Source organism: Nipponia nippon, unplaced genomic scaffold, assembly GCF_047370975.1.
Source record: "Nipponia nippon isolate SJK-2023a ecotype South Korea unplaced genomic scaffold, ASM4737097v1 scaffold_4, whole genome shotgun sequence".
Taxonomy (NCBI): domain Eukaryota; kingdom Metazoa; phylum Chordata; class Aves; order Pelecaniformes; family Threskiornithidae; genus Nipponia; species Nipponia nippon.
In genome coordinates this window covers 40511330-40528632 of record NW_028262358.1, presented here as the reverse complement: position 1 = coordinate 40528632, position 17303 = coordinate 40511330, and the positions used below count along the sequence as shown (strand labels likewise).

Sequence of the window (17303 nt, the reverse complement as noted above, 5' to 3'; positions counted from 1 at the left end):
AATACAGCAATTACCTGCCAACTCCAAAACCATCAAATCCACCAGGATCACTAAGACAAAAGATTCTTTCAGGACTCATTTTTTCAAAGCTCTTCTGCAAATTACTAGGAGCCCAAACTAAGCAATTAGCTTTGGATGATGAATGCATGAATGACCTCGAAACAGAAGCTCTACATGAGGCACAGTCAGAGATGAGGGAACTCCCCATCACTTGCTGGCTACAGGACCACACTAGCACTGAGAGGCGGAGGAAATAGAGTCCACAACCAGCCCAAGTGTACAAAAAGGAAGTAGCTAACTACAAGCATCATTTCATGGCAACCTCTGCAACAAACAGATGCTAGCAGAGACCTTAATATACTCTGCCTATAGCCTATAGCATTCCTAATGTGTCGCATTCATCCCTCACGTAGAACTCATTTTCTCATGCTCTGCATGTGCAAGGAAACCAATTTTCTCTCTACCTGTGCTGTAGTGGAAGAGTTATTAGATGCAAGTGCTGCTTTTGTGATCGATCCTCTGTAATAGTGGAATGAAGAGTAGGACAAAAAAAAGTTTCTTTTTAACATGCCTATCACTTTTGACAATCCTACAAAGAGAAAAATAAGAAAATTAACAGTAGTGCATGCAACAAATTTAGTCGAGTCAGAAACGAACCTAACAAAGTTTAATTGACTTACATGACCTTTTGATCATGGAGTTTTTCAGCACTCTCTAAAATTAGTCCCTTCTATTTCTCCAATGAAAAGGGAAAAAAAAAAAAAAAAAAGATGAGAAACATATCTTTTCCTGACATAAATTTTGTAGGCCAGTTTCAGCCAATGAAAGATCCTTCATTCTCGCCTGAATGAGTCAGAGGTCTGCAGAGTAGCAGCTCTTTGGTTACTCAAGACCCAACGGCTCAGACATCATGTTTGGGCCAAATTACGTATATATTCTTCCAAAACATTCTCCCCAGAACTGATGTGGATAAAGTCTACACTACATTAGACAGATTTTTCCTTTCTGAACAGGAAGGACCACAACAAAAACTATTAAAAGTATTGACAGAAAAGAAGTTAAATCAGAGGTGTAGTCCTACAGCATCCTCTTCCTTGTGATTTTTCCCAAATGAATCTACAGTCTCAGTCATCACCTGATCAAATAAATACCCATTATATGGCCATTATATGTCTTGTGACAGAGAGAATTATGACATAAAAGTCATGTGATGAAAGCCACATCCCATCACATAAGGGGAGAAAAGGCTGCAACACATGGTCTCAGAACATCTCTGACCTACGCAAAAGGTTAGCGCTATTGAGTTAAAGCCATGACTACTAAGAGAGCCATCCTACTATGGCAACGGAGGCAGAAGTGCTGTGGGTTTCAACACAGGATTTATCTACCCTTTTCAACTGAATAAGGATCTACACCAGAGGCTGCCAACCTTGTGCTGTGAGTCTCATTCCAAAATCTTCATAGATCCAAAAGCTTTAGTCATATACCTGAGGTGTATCCTGGTGAGCAGAGGGGAAGTGGAGCTTCTGGCACAGTTCCAGGGGAGTAGACGGCACTCACCTCCGAGCTGTCCACTTCATTATCAGATGATACAAGAGGCTGGCTATGCAGCTGTATCCCCAGGTGACACAGCAACATTGGAAAACGTATTTAAATAAAGTGTTCTTACAACATATTTACAGTAGACTGAAAACTCAAGTGCAAGATCTGGAGAATTCCTTTAGGTATGGTAGCTTCCCATCACCACTCTATGTAGTGGAGCAAGCCTGGAAGTCCAGCCAAATTGTGCATTGTGTCTCCCACCACCACATATTGCACAGCTTCAGTTCTGACCAGAGCACGCTCCTTATACAAGCACTGGAAACACATCCTTCGGGGCATAACCCCATGCCTGGCTCTTCTTACATCTGCACACTATCAAGTGGGTATAAAGTTGTCAGTACCCTTTTGTCTTCTCCAAACCTTTTTTATGTAAAAGGTCCATGCTAACTCTCAACCTTAATTGTTTTCAGTGTTCTCAATATGGTCATGAAGTATAAGAACAATCATGTGCAGCAAAATATCACATTGCTATGAGAGTCATAAGATATATGGGCAACAGAATTTTGTCCTGATATTTCAAAACACTGCAAATGCTGCAATACAAACGTTAACCAAATGCAGAAAAATATATATTATCCAGCCACCTTCTCACTTTAGCTCTCTTGCTCAGGAAGCTGCTCCCATCAATTATTTCACGTAGAGACCAGACTGTCCTTTCCCCCTGCCTTCATTTTTCCTGACCTTCATTTTTGATGGCATGACAGGATAAAAGCACTCTTTTTAATAGTTTCTTTGTGTATCACATGGACGAAGGACTGAAACCCTGTCTTGAACACAGATGCAGACGACATGCTGATACATTATGTAAACCAGAGTAAATAATTTATAACTTCCTGAAAGCAACTAATTTTAAGTTGTACTGCCAGTGTAATGGCACAGTTTAAAAGATGGATTTCAGTGAGCAAAACCTAATCTACGGAGTATATTGATAATGAATCCAAAGAAAAATGGCTTTAAAAAATAATCCACTACCACCAAAAAACTATTCCAGTTTAGGAATCCTTGCATAAACCTTTCTTGCTGTCATATTTTGTTCACTGAAAGTATTCAGTCTCCATTAACATGGATGCTGAGATTTCAAAACACAAGCTTATTTCATTATGAGTAAACTCTAGTATATACCTGGAGATATTTCAGCATTACATTTCAATTAAAGGTCAAAGTGGTTATCTTTGTCCTTCATAAACAATATTTATGGAGCATGCAAGTGTGTATTTCACAACGGTGCACAGACTTATTGATGTGGTAAACAGCCTGTCACACAGCTATGACACATCACCTGAACCAAACTGTGCCAAAAGTGAATTGGGGCATAATAGTACTAAACACACACACACAACCTGTGATTTCACCAAAGCTGTACTGCATCAGATTTCATCTGACTAAATCTTTCAATACTTTTTCAGCAGCAGTATTATGAGAGCCAGCATGACTACTTCTGAATGAATAAACTATATTTTGCCAAAAAAATGGCAGGAGAACAAAGCAAAAAACTAAATCAGTAAAACCTGAGAATGTTATTAAGTCTTGAATCAACTTCATAGCAGAGACAAAGCTATTTTTCCTTTCCCTAAACATAATTTATATTATATATAAACTACATAGCTTACATATTTATAGTACACCACTTTAAATACAGGATTACATTTTCAGGCAGTTTATCAGAGTTCTATTTAGTCACTGGGATTAAAAAAGTATTTAACCTGAATTCATTTGGATGAATGATGCATCCAGTTGTTGAGTAGGCTTTTTTAAGTTTTGCACCAGAAAGACACTTAAAACAAACTTTGCCATACCCAGCATCTCTTGCACTAATCCTAGGCGATACTATATTAGAATTTAGCACTGCAATAGTAACATTTACAACTTTTCAATTTTTCAAATAAGGCTGGTACATTATCCATAATTTTACTTTTGTTCCTTAGACTTATTAGAAAAAACACTTGGGATAATTAAACCTGGGTATCTAAAGCATTTGACAGCTTGCAATTCTGACCTCTTTAAGACCATTACATTCTGAAAGAAAGCATATCGTTTTAAAATTGTAAGTAAGAGACTGTTCCTTTTGTGCCATTTATTACATAGCTGATTATTACTAAGGGTTCATCTTTTGGGGTGTGGGAGGGTAGTGGTTCTTTTTTTCTTCCTTTTTTCTTTCCCCCCTTCTCCTTCAACAACATATGCAAGATCCTTGCCCAGGCAATGCAAATTGAAAGAAATAGATCCCTTGTGAACTGCCTACACTAGTTACCTAACTCATCCACGTCAAGCAGGACACAATGCAAGTTTACTTTGGCTTAAACTTTATCAAGAGCAAATATATGGCAGTACATGAATGTTATGTTTCTAGAAGGAAATGTTTTCCTTAATTTGCTGTTACTGAAGCATATCTGTATTTGACTTGTATAGAAACTAAGGAATCACACACTTGGAAATATATATAACTTCATTTGTTATTAGTTAAGTTCTGTGTTTACAATAGGGAAAAGCAGCCAGATCTCCTGTCTCCTATGTTTTCCCGTACCAAAATTTAGATACAGGATAATACTAACTATAAGTACGTTCTTTTCTGACAAGAAACAACAATACATTGAAGTCCCTTCAGTACCACAATAGTATTTAATGGATACTTAACATTGGGCATTTTTGTTAAGAAAATAGTAATAATAACAAAAACAACCACCATCACCACGCTCAGATTCATACTAAACATCTTTCCAAGAAGCTTACAGCCTGGTTGCCATTCAATTATTGATTTTGTAATCTATGCTGCACGTTGAGAAGGAAAACACAAATCTTTACATAAAGTGTGTTTATAGTCAAACCTGGAAAATTCAGGCCAAGATAACATGATTTAATATCTACTGTACTTCAGTATTTTATGTTTTGCCACTCAGTGAAACCACTTAGAAAAGGAAAAGATCAGAAAGCACTCAGTGATAGTTTTAGTTCTTGCATTTTAATTTCCATACTGCTGAGCAACAACAAATACACAAGAAAGAAAAAAATACCAAATCAGACGTAGTTTCACATCTGCTGCATACTTTTCAAACTCTCATAGTTGCTCTTTTAAAGATCTCCTCTTCCATTTGAATCACAAAGAGAATAATTTCCCACACATCAGCTGGGCTGTCAAGTAAGCATATTTCAGTACTCTTCAGACTTATTTAGTAATTTGTTTTCCTTTCACCCTGACATACTGTAATTTCATAATCAATGTATTCCTGGACTTAGTATGCACTTAAAATGAATGGCTAAGTTCCCATACAGGAGATTGGGCTTGATGCATATTTCAATTAAAAAAACAAAACAAAACAAAACAAAACAAAAAAACCCCAACTGTCTTAACAATGAGTCTTGGGAGTAAACACTCCCAAGATTTTCATCCCCCCCTCCAATTCTTTAATACCTAGAAAACTGCTAATAATATTTTTATTGTATCTTCAGGCATTGTTTAAACTACTATTGTAAATTGATACCAATGGTATTAATTTCAGATTTTATATTTATGTGTTTTATATTCTACTTCTGTTGTTTTAATATTTAGATCAGAATATTTGAATTGTTACAAAGAATAAAATCACTATCCTAAAAAGGTTTTCTTGGATATTTTTTCCCACCAAACAATTACACTAGAGAAACACAATGTGATTAACAGCACCGGTCTTCACGGATTGAAAACCGAGAAAAGTAAAAACTTCATAGCTCCCTAAAAGTCAAAAGGTATGTACCGAGCATCTCTGCTTCTTTCTGAAAAACAAACAAACAAAAAAACCCCAAAACTACAACAAAAACCCAACAAAAGAAAACATATAGACATACAGCCTGCATAAGCGATCAGCATAGGTTTATTTATATTTGTATGTATGAAGTCTTTGTCAGTAGTTATTAATGTAAAATTATTTTAAAAGCCCATGCAGCTGTCCTTCTGCAATAAAACAAGTAGACAGGCTTACATTTTACATTAAATTCTAGTCAGTAGTGTTTCCCAATTTTAAAAGATTTTATATAAGCTGCACATGTTCAGTGCCAAAGATATTTGTCACCAACTTGCTTTGCTGATCTCTTCCAGCAAAACACTGATAATGCCACTGTATCTTACACTTTTCTTGGTTTAAATACTGATGCCTACCAATTTCATCATCATCTTTTAAACATTCTTTCCAAAGTAATAATCTAGATCTGGTGAAAAGTAAAGAGCTTCTTACCATTCTGATCCGGTATTTTCCCTGTCTCTGGAGTCCAGCAGCAAGGAGCTGTTGCTGTTGCACTGCTTACTAGAGACACCGGAGGCTTTGGAAGCAGAGAATGTTTTATGTGGTTAAAATGTATCACCACTGATTATATTTCAGTCCCTCAATTCCTAGCCTTGATGCTCTGGAAATCAGCCAATCCAAGTGATAAAGAGGTTTGCAACAAGAAGTTGCAGAATTTTCACAGCGAATGCTTCATGGAAATCTTTTGCTTCTTGATACTTGTTTTTTATATCCACTAAATGTTAAAATAAATCCTGGCTCCTTCTTCCCTCCTCCTCTTTTTTTTTTTTTTTTTATTCCAAAATGAGATTCATATATTGTTCACAAGGGACTTTAGCACTTGCTACAGCTAGGCACAGTGCAGAAAGGCATCATGCCAGACTACGCACACATCTCTGCCAAGATACCTGAATTTTGACTTGCAACACACCCTGTTATTCCAAACATGGATCTTCCTAAGCCAAAGCTCCTAACTTTGCCAAATATACACAGTGTTTTTGTGAGGCAGCCAAATGCCCCTTCAGATTAACTAAGAGCATCTTTTATTTGCAATGTGGTTGCTCTTTGTTGGCTTTTTTTTTTTTTTAAAAAACCACTTTTTCCTAGTGAAGATAAGGTGGTAAGTTCCAAAGGGATAAAATGATCAACTGGCACTTCTACTACATACTTCTACCCCCACCCCTCTCAAGAATATACACCACAAAAAATCTCTCTGCAATGCTGTAACTATGCTAATTACTTAGTTAATATTATAACTGTCTTAATGTTCTCAGTGACAACCCAGGGTGCTGCTGTGCTGGGTGTGATACAAAAAAAAAAAAAAAAAAAAAAAAGAACAAAGACAATCCTGACTCCATGCACCTTGCCATCAAAGAACACAGTAAGAGATGACAAAGAAGGAGGCAGAAGGAACCAAATCAGACAATAGTGGCTAGTTTGATAGGTACTTAGAGTAATATCCCAGCAACCTGACCATTTCCAAGCTTTTTAGGCATCACAATAAAGAAGTTTTAAAGAAAGGGTCATCAAGAGGCTATGGAGACAACCGTGGAGATGCTCTCAAGGAACAAGCATATCACTGTACTAAGAGAGCACAAGACTGAGCCTGAAACTTTAATGAATAGATGAAAGAGGATGGAGCGATGCTTCTCCAATGACTGAAAGTTTATAAAGGTCCAGAAAAGTTAAGACCATGCCCCGTGCAAGGAAGGAAAAGAAATTCAGAAAAGATGCTCATACCTTTCTTCTCTTCCCTTTGCACCAGGATACAATAATGGTTTTCATTGAATCTGTTAGAATGGGTATGAGAGTGCAGGACTGACCTGAGGAAAGCAAGGGAAAGGATGCTGGACTAATTGGCAAGCTTGTTTAAAAAGGTGAAGAGTTGGATGGAAGTTTTAATTGTTTGTTGAAACAGCAGTGAACTTATTTTAAGAAATTACATAGAGAAATAAAATTTAGTCATCATTGACTACGTTGTTTCTGAGCTTAGAGATGGAACAAAGCAATAAGTGACACACACATTATGGACACCATAGCAAGATTAGGTTGTTTTCCAGAGTGATAAGGAAGCAGTAGTAGGGGAGTCTACAGCAGGTCTGTTTTAGCCACATTGAGCTGTTGATATCTAGCTGAATAGCCACAAGAAGCAGTCTTCAGTTCTGGCTGAAGAAGAAAAGTCTGTAATAAAGAAATTCATTTGCAAGCCATCATGACAAAGATGAATTTCATTTGCATTTACAGATAAGATTATGTGATGTAAATAAAAGAAAGGGACCATGATTCAGCCTCTAAGAAACAGCAAGATGGAGTGTAAAGAGGCACTGAAAGAATGATTAAGAAGTTAGGAGGGAAAAATAAGGCAAAAGAGGTTCTATGAAACCGAGAGAGACAAAATTTCATGAAGAAAATGGACAACAGTATACAAGGTAGGTTCCAGGATAAAGAAAATCAGTATAGGGCGCTGGTTTCACTGTTTGACCAGAAAGCTGTCTACAGACACTTTGCCTTGAGCAGTTTCAGCAGCATGGAGGGAGCAGGAGATGCACTGGGAAGTGCCCGGTGCCACACCAGAACTTGGGCAGTGACAGTAAACAACTCATACAGCTGTGTTAGTCAGACTGCTAATGGGATTCCCATCAGAGAGGCTCCACTTGTAATATCACCGAGACCCAACAGACAATTCTGTGAAACAATTCAATTGCAATGAATCAGGCTTCAGAGGTTTGCTCTTTTTAGAAATAAAAATTTTCCATCAGAATGTTTTCAGCCATCTTTCTAGTCTGTGTGAACCTTTCCTGCAATCCTTGAAATTTCTGAAACCCTTATATTCACAAAAGGTATCTATAGGGATAGTGATCAGATGCTGAATATGAAGACATGCATCTAAGTCTTGCCCCTGTATGTTTCTACACAAAGTGTGTATGGAACAGGGTGATACGGCCCTATGCATACATGCAAACAATTTTCAACTCTGCCTTCCAGTCAATGAAGCCAGAATGCTTCCATTTTTTACTGAACAGTTAAGAATTAATTGAATGCATACAAATTTCAGAGTGAATTCTGGCACAGTCTTCTCATATTTAAAACACACATCTCCAAAATTCAAGTGCAAATATCTCCTAAATTCAACTAAAAGACACTTCTATACAGAACAAGCGCTATCAATACAAGTATACAGGCAGAAAAAAAAAAAATCATTCAAGTTATCTGACTTACTTTAGCATTAGCACTCTTGCTTCAAAAGAAGGCCACCTTTTTAATTTACTTTAAACTCCTTCCAACACACACACACAGAAAAAGAAGGGACAGAATTGTGTACTGGTATAATGGCAATAGTTTAAATGTGAACATCAACCTTTACATCTACATAAACCTTAAAGATGTTCTCTTCCCTACCCGTCTTCAATTCTTAAGGATCCACATGTAAAGAGAGCTTAAATTTTCTGGACAGGTCTAGAATTTCTCCTCTTTATAAGAGGAAACCATCTTCCTCCCAAGTTTGAGTTAAAATCCTTAACTTAATCCTTGCTGACTGCTTACACCCTCTCATGCAGGGTAAGTATATATTGCCAGACTTTACCCCTCTCAGCACATTAGCCGTCATCAAGAGCCCCATGCTTCAGAGGCTATTTCAAAAATAAAAAAGCTCTCAAAGGCATCTGACCACATTCTTTAGGCACCTGCAGAAATGTAGCTAGCAGACCACATAGTTTAAACACTTATTTAGACATTTTTTTCTTAAGCAATGACATAAGGAATGCTTGAATGCTCTAAATGATCAAGGAACGCACAATGAGGCTGAAAAACTGAAGTTGGATTAAAAGTAATCTATTTTTATGATGAAAATAACTTGCATTGCCAGATCTACTCTATTTCACACATGCATATTCTTTGCAGCATGTAAACCTTCACACTAGAGCCCTCAATCTGCAACAATTGAACAGTTGTATTAAGAGGTACAAAACATAAAACAACTGATCAAAGAATGGAATTTTTGCCCTGGTAGAATTTCTTTTATTTTGGCATTTGATTGCTGTCTGAAGACAGGATGAAAAAACAAAGTATTTCAATTTTTCATTAAATGAAAAGTCCTAATAAATTTAAATGCAGAACTGTTGAGTCGTTTTGGATTTGCTTGACATGCCACAAAGCCTAAGGGACATACAGTCACAGCTTTCTTGGCGCACTCTATAAGTCTGTCCAAATTGTCCCTAGCATTATGAAGCACCATCTCTCCCCATAGGTTGTAATAAATAATGAAAATATCTATGAACAGCTTGCTATAAATAGTTAAAAATAAATCACAGCTCTAATGAGTAATAAGGCAAAAGCATGCAATATTATTTGACTTCGCAGAATGAAGATAAACTAGGTTACATATGTCTGCAGGAATTCTAAAAGTCAGCAAACCAAAACAGATACAAAACCTCAAAGACACCTACGCAAAGTAGGAAATTTATCAACAAAAGACTTGGAATTTTTAAATAATTTGATATTTCACAAAATATGTATTTTTTCCCATTCCTTCTCCAAAATCTTCTGTCTCAGAAAAGGTCTAAATCCATCATGATAGTTGGGATCTATACAGAATAATAACATGCACTTTCTCATTTTAAGGATATTCCATTTCATCAGGAATGGGAAAGCAGTAAACCAGAGCAGAACACCATAAGACTTTTCAAGATCTTAAGGCACTCAAGTAGCTTAAAATCCAAGCCCAAATACTTTCAGTACAGAGTTTAGCCTGTCTTGGCCAGATGAACTTGAACAACAGAATTCTGAATTTTATTGTTAAAGGTTTAGAACAAACAGAAATGCTCTTCAAAAGGACAGCGATAATAGGGAGATGGCTAATGCAAGACAGGAGAATGCATACGGCAGTGAATATCTCTGTGCTTTCTACCTTTCTGTATAGAAGCCTGGCAGATGACCAGAGCCACAAGACCTGCTACTCAGTGGGAGCAAGAACCGTATTCCTATTTTATTTTACTGTGGCATTATTTTCATACAACACATGTCAAGACTGCACCTCATATAGCAGCTCCTCCATTTGCTTGGGCCTTTTCACCAGGACCATTATTTCAAGATAACCTCTCTCTAACATCCTGTCAGCTTGTTGCATATTTTGGCTGTCATTATCCCAACTGTATTTTCAGAATCAAGTTGTTTTTTCCAAAAAAAGTAAGACCCTATCCAGTATAGCTTTGAAGAAATATGTCCAAAGTGCACTCTGAGTGTAAAATTGGTAAAGTGCTGTACTTCTACATGCTAAAAAAGTCAACTGAACACATGCTGAGAAACACAAAAATTCTCCATTCCTTCCAAAATCTAACTAGCACAGGAACTCCAAAAGCCAAATGACACAAGTATAAATGTCAGTATTAGTTTTTCACTGTTCATCAGTTTCATTGGTGACATGGGAAAGCAAGAGAATTTGCAGGAAAAAGAAGTTGTTGGAAAGAGAGAGAAAGAAAGAAGAAAGAGAGGAAGAACGAGAAGAGATGGGGAGAAGAGAGAGGAAGGGGAAATAAAAAAAAGAAAAGAAAGAGAGAGGGGCAAAACAGAAAGGTATCTCAATCCAGTCCCTCTTCAAAGCTCACTGGATCTACAAATCAATAGTTAGTACAAAAAACAACAACCAACACTACCAAAACCAAAGACATCACCACCTAGTCTGTTACTTTTCCACACAGACAACAGTATTTCACCTTGAAGAAGCTTTACCGAAATCTCCCATACAAGCTACATCCTGAAACCCCCTCACTTACACGATTCATACATTAATGTCAATGAGACTTTCCAGTTGGAAAATCCTGTTTGCTAAGAGAACTAATATAAAAGCACATCCTCAGGTACTTCAAATGATGCTCTGAAGCAAAAATAGAGGATTAAGAAGTTCTACTGCCCTTGCAGGAAAGAAAACTTCTATGGAAAATTCTGCTTGTAGAGATTAGGACCTCACACCAGAAGGAATGTAATTTCAAATCAGTGGAAATACATCCAGATGTTACAAAACTGATAGAGCCTCTATAGAACAGAAGAGGCTACTTACCAATTAAGACTCTACTCAGCAGTAACCAAAGGTTGAAACATGGCCCTGAATGTTTAGCTCTCTCATAAAGACTGCATGTATTACCCAGCCCTAAACTGATGTGCCAGCTCACAGATGATAACTGGAGCATGACCCTGTCCACAGCATGTGCCTGCTATTTAAATGTGCAGTATTAATACACAGAGGATGATGGGTTTTCACTGCCATCAAGACCAAACGCTGCTTACAAGTTTCAAAGAAATATTTTTCCATTATTTTGTGAGAAGCTGAAAGCATGAGTTAAAGGTAAGAACAGTTGCAAAAGAAGTACCATCACATTAAATTCTTTTTTTAAAAAAAAAGAAAAAAAAAGATAAAGCCTTCTTATCTATCAGATGCAGCTGAAAAAACATATGAGTGCTGCCTCCCAGAGTCCAGCTGCCTGGAAACAATTCTTTCTATTTTGCTGTGGTGCACTGATTCAGCATCCAAGGAAACAATCTCCAAGGGCTGTGAAACAATAACTAGATTCTCTGTTTCTGCCAACCATTGTAGCTGGACCACCCCAGCTCCAGCTATGCACAGTTCTAGGTCTCTACATTGCCCAAACAGTACAGCCAGGTAATAGCTTGAAAATGGAGCTGAATCGATCTCTCTCTCTCTCATATGCACATGAATGCCTGCCCACACAACCTCATAAAAGAAAAAAACAGTTACTAGGCCCTCTCTCTCCACAGGCCCCAAGACTGCTGGACAGAGCCTACGCCTCCCACCACTCCTTCTCTACCTGGAGCAGCCAGGTGGGCTATGAGAGCTTCTTCAGCACGCTGGGGAGATGGCTGGGGGAGGAGAGGCACAGGAGGACGGTGCGAGCTGCACTGAGAGGTCAGGCAACTTCCACCTCCTCTCATCAATAACAGAGACAATGACACTCTTTCTACACATGTCCCAGCCAAACAACTCAGACCAGCACAGCGTTTCTTGACCTGACCACGGAAATTAGCATGCAACTGTAACCATGTTGTAAGCAAGAAGCAGATGTTTAAGGAGTCCCATTTAAAGAAGTTTAGGGTTTAGTCTGTTGTGTTTTGAGCACTAATCACAGATCACTATTTTGCAACATTTACAGAATACCCACGCCAAGCATCCTTCCATTACAAAGTAACTCAAGAGATGTTTCTAAAAAAAGCCAAATACAAAGAGTATGATCCTAATTTTCTAACCAAAAGGAAAAAAAAATAAAATTTCCTCTTTTCATATATGTTAGTGAAGATGTGGGACAGCCTTTACTGAAACTGCTATCAGTATAATACCTCATCAGCAAACTGTTTCTGTCACTGACAAATATGGTTAACAGAACAGTATATCCCCCAGTAACTTCCATTCCTAAAGAAATACTTGCCCATATTCAAAATGGGACGAGAACACCTAAGAGTCGATATAAATTGCCGCATCTCTCGTTTTCGCGTTGCTTTCAAGGCGCTCTCTTCCTCTCCCTTTCACCACGAGGGGGAGGCACAGCATTGCTCGGGCCCCACTCGCCAGGGACTGCATAAATATAAAACGCAGAAGTGTAGCGTTACCTTATAGCAACCATTTGAATCAACTTAATTAAGCTAAGCAAGAATGATCACAATACATGCTGAGTACTTAATAAAACAGATTTTTATACAAAAAGCCTACGTAACATATACACTGAAAAATAGCCAATTTTAAAAACAGCTAATCATTATACATACATTAGTATTTGGCCTCCTACATAACATTAGCTGTGTTGATGTAATTCAGTTTTGTTTCCATGTGAAATTACACTTAATATAATTTTCCTAGATTATAAAAGACATTTAATTCTGTTGCAGTACTCTGCCTAATGCCAGTCTCAAACTTGGATAGAAAAGGAAAGAAATGGCAGAAAGATCAAAGCTGCTACCACTAAGTTGAGAATAGTTCGAGACAGAAGTGGAGAAATGAAGCAGCATCCAAGAAGATCTTCAGGGCTTGGTGTGACCCCAGGGCTACAATAGATAAGGGTGACCTACATCTGCTGGACTTCCTTGATCATGATGCCCCTCCAAAGTTGTCCTCAGAAAACTGATGCCTGGTACACGATAGAGAGGGGTGACTCTGGAAAACTCCAGACAAAACACAGAGGCACAGCAGAGTACTGTTGCAAAGTCATACGGACAAGAAAATGCTCAGAAAGGCATTAGATGACCAAGGCTCACATTCCTGGGGTACATAGCACCTGACAGACATGGTGGCACAATCCCAAGCACAAGGGCCAGGAGAGTGCCAAACTATTCCAGTGTAACTAGCTCAATGACAAATACAACCTACTTTAAAAATCCACACATAAGCCTCACCGACTGGTTCTCAGGGAAGGGACTGATCCTAAGAAAGAACTGAAGTGCTGAACAGCACCAGCATTTGTTGAGGTACCAGACACTGTGAAGCAGGTGGCGCTGATTAAACCCACCTCCAAATAAAGAGAGCCATGAGCAAGAAATTAAGCTGGCAAATGACTGCTACAAATTTGTGAAAACTCGAGAAGTGTAGGTGTACACAATATGCATCTCCAGCACAGGCTGAACAAGAAACGGACCTGCACAGTGCTGAAAGACACATGTGAGATCAGGATTCCCTTTACCATGAAACAGGAACAGCAGCAGCAAGGAAAACCTTAATGTCAACACGTACCTGGATTCCCAAGCCATGTGCTACCACCATTCTCCCCAGTACAAGCTCTGTGAGAAAGATGAACTATGAAGACACAACGAGGAGACAGCGATAGGCTTAGAAGAATACAGAAATAAAACGCTGTGGGATTTGGCCCAGGAATGAATCCTAAAGGGCAGTCATCTGAGGTGCACTAAGGAGTTATCAAAGCAGCCCTAGACATCGCATCCAGTCTCCATCCATCCAAAGTGAAAACAAAAGAGCAACAGCAAACAGATACTATCAAGTAGCCATATACTATCATGCAGGTACACTACAGACACTGTAAAAAGTCAAGCAAGTGGGAAAGACACAAAAAGAACTGCCTCAAAAAAAACAACCAAAAAACCTCTGAAAACAACAACAACAACAAAAAAACAACAAAGAAAACGCCCAAATTTTACCGGTATTAGAGCAGAGATTAACAAGGACACTCAAAATCTCAAAGACAGCAGGGACAAATGTTCCCATACTCCAAAGGCTTTCTTCATGCTCTGAGAAAACGACTTTCTGAAAAAGTGGTTGGAGGATTACCAGAACTTTCACCAAAACAATGGACTGCAAGACCTGATAGCATTTTGTGAAAAGACACAGCAAGTGGTCAGATGGTTGAACAGAAACCATCTCTGGAATGACAGAACATTTGAAAAACTGATGATAGCAGCGGATGATAATCTGGACCACTTGCAGCTAGGCATAAAAGAAAGAAGAATATGGAAGAGTTGGTATTAGTGACAAGATCTTTGAAAGGCTTCTCAAAAAACTGCACAAGCTTCTGAACTAAATTCTTCAACCAAAATCCAATCCATGTTGGAAAATGGAGAAAACTGATTTAAGGGATGGGCTGTTTCCTTAAAAGACAGAAGGACAGTGCAGCTTAGGCTTTACTCTAAACTAATTGTGGGCAAATACAGTGAGATCAACAGAAAAAGTCTTTCACTCCTTTTACCAAGCTTAAAAAAAAAAATCCATTTAACAAAGGATCACAAGATAGATTATTCCTTGTCCTGAGTGGTATGAGGCTCCTACCTATGAAAAAGTGAAGTCAAGAGTATCACAGTAAACTCTGCAAATTGATGGTTTTAAAATAAAAAAAGTTGCTGTTATCTCACTCTGGAAACCAATGGCCAGAACTGCCAGTCCAATGGCCAAAAGCTTCAAAGCAAATATACACGCAAATCAGATTGACAATCTGCTGTTATACAGCTAATTTTGACCTAACGGGCACACAAAGCCGGCGTCTGGAGAGCAACATTGCTTCTCACCACAGGTCTGCAAATGATTTATACTTACATAAACTATTGTGGTGGGATGACCCTCGTCAGAAGATGAACACCCACACAGCTGCTCACTCACTTACACCCCTCAGTGGCACATGGGAGAGAATAGCAAAAACAAAGCAAGAAAACTTGTGGATCAAATAAAGAAAACAGGTGAAGGGAAGATGGGACACCCCACCCCCAAACCAGCAAGTGACTCAAAGGAAATCACTCACTACCTCCCACAAGCAGACCAATGCTCAGACAGCCTTTGAGCAATGACCACCACAGAATTCACTCACACACACACCCCTTCTTCCTCTACCTCCAGTTTTTAATGCCAAGTATAATGTCATATGGTATGGAATACCCCTCTGGTCAATTTGAGTAAGCTGTCCCAGCTGTATCCCCTCCCAACCTCTTTTCCACCCTAGCCTACTCAATTTGAGGGGCAAAGGAGAAACAAAGGTGGCCTTTGTGCTGTGCAAGCATTGTTCAGCAACAGCCAAAACATTACTGCATTATCAACACTGTTTTAGCCATGTATCCAAAACACAGTACCATACAGTACTGTGAAGAAAATAAACCACATGCCAGTTGGACATAGTACAATTATTTTGCAACAAAGTTGACTGTCATGCCAAGAGACAGGAAAAAGGGAGCAACTGGATAACATGGACAGCTTCATATACTTGCAAGGTCTTAACATGAGAGAGAAAGTTGCTATCTGCTGAAGCCATCATAGATAGAGTTGATGTTAACTCAAAAGACACTACGGAGAAGTGAATGATTAAAATCAGATGTAACTTAACACATGAATATTCTCAGCTTTGCTCTTTGTAGCCAAAACATTGCTTGCTTTTGAAATGAAATGTTTTTAATAGCTGCCTGGAGTCAGCTTGTAAGATGACATCAATAGCTATAATTAGGAAACAAGAGTGAGAAAGAGCTGATCAATAAGGTAGCAAAAAACCCAAACCCAAAGCAGCTTGACTTCTCTGAATTGATCTTCTAGATGAAAGATGATCATCTGCGTGTAAGGCTGTGTTTTCCAGGCTAGCAGGAAGTAACTGGAGAGTGGAACAGTGGTTGAGTAGCAAATTTAAAAACACTGTACAGTGAAGCATGAGACAGAACAAGAATATACTGTGTGCCTGGTGCATACAGTCATTATACTGCACTGGCAGAGGAAGAAAGGAATAATATGCATTTATAGTAATTTAGATTAATACCCACATTTTTGCAGTGTAGCTGAAAGCCACTGTTCAGAAATCTAATGGCGGGTAATGAATAACTTAATGAACTTATTACCGGTCGAGCTGAACTGAAGGCACAACTTAAGGTCATTAATGCCTTAATCATCTAATGATTTTAAGGCATCAAGTTAGTTTCAAGAGGTAATTAAGGCCTGGGTATCCTTCCTGGCCAAATTCTTTGCTGGTGTAGCACACGTACAGCCTCAGTAGTTTCAGCTGTGTTTCACTTCTTGCTATGTTCCACTTGTTTACACAACTGAAAAATTATGGCCTTGATGAAATTGAGAGTGACCTCAGCTTGACCCGTCAGGAAAAAAAAAAAATCACTTTTGAAAAACTAAGGGCTGAGGAATATATAGAGAGAATCCTGCACACTGCAGAATGAAGTCTTAATCTCTCCCTTTCTTCCTTGGGAAATGGCTCTTCAGATGACAAAACTAATACCCCCCACATTAATAGAAGCCCTGATACTATTTGCTTACCTGCAAAACACTAAGAACATGCTTTCCAGGTGATGCACAAAACTCTGCAGCGCAATGGCCAACTCCTCTTTCTGAAATTTTAGAGCTAAATCACAGCGCTGCTGCTTTCCACTATTGACGTATTGTTGGTTATTTCACATCTAGTGCATTCCTGAAGAGGATGTAGTAGTTAAGAACTACTGGATTTCAAAATGCAGGGA

At 38.5% G+C, this 17303-nt stretch overlaps 1 protein-coding gene across 3 annotated transcripts in view; it reads right to left on the bottom strand.

Annotated features, from left to right (window-relative positions):
- The window catches only part of PLD5 (phospholipase D family member 5), a 189383-nt gene that overhangs the window by 144387 nt on the left and 27693 nt on the right, over nucleotides 1-17303 (bottom strand). Inside the window, exon 1 of one of the 3 annotated variants that reach the window (XM_087776602.1) lies at nucleotides 5811-5908. The exons of the other annotated variants lie outside the window; for them this stretch is intronic. Within the exon in view, the coding sequence (XP_087632728.1) occupies nucleotides 5811-5813 (3 nt within the window). The 5' untranslated portion in view covers nucleotides 5814-5908. Of the gene's footprint in view, nucleotides 1-5810; nucleotides 5909-17303 lie in introns of those variants that run through there. 3 annotated transcript variants of the gene reach the window in all.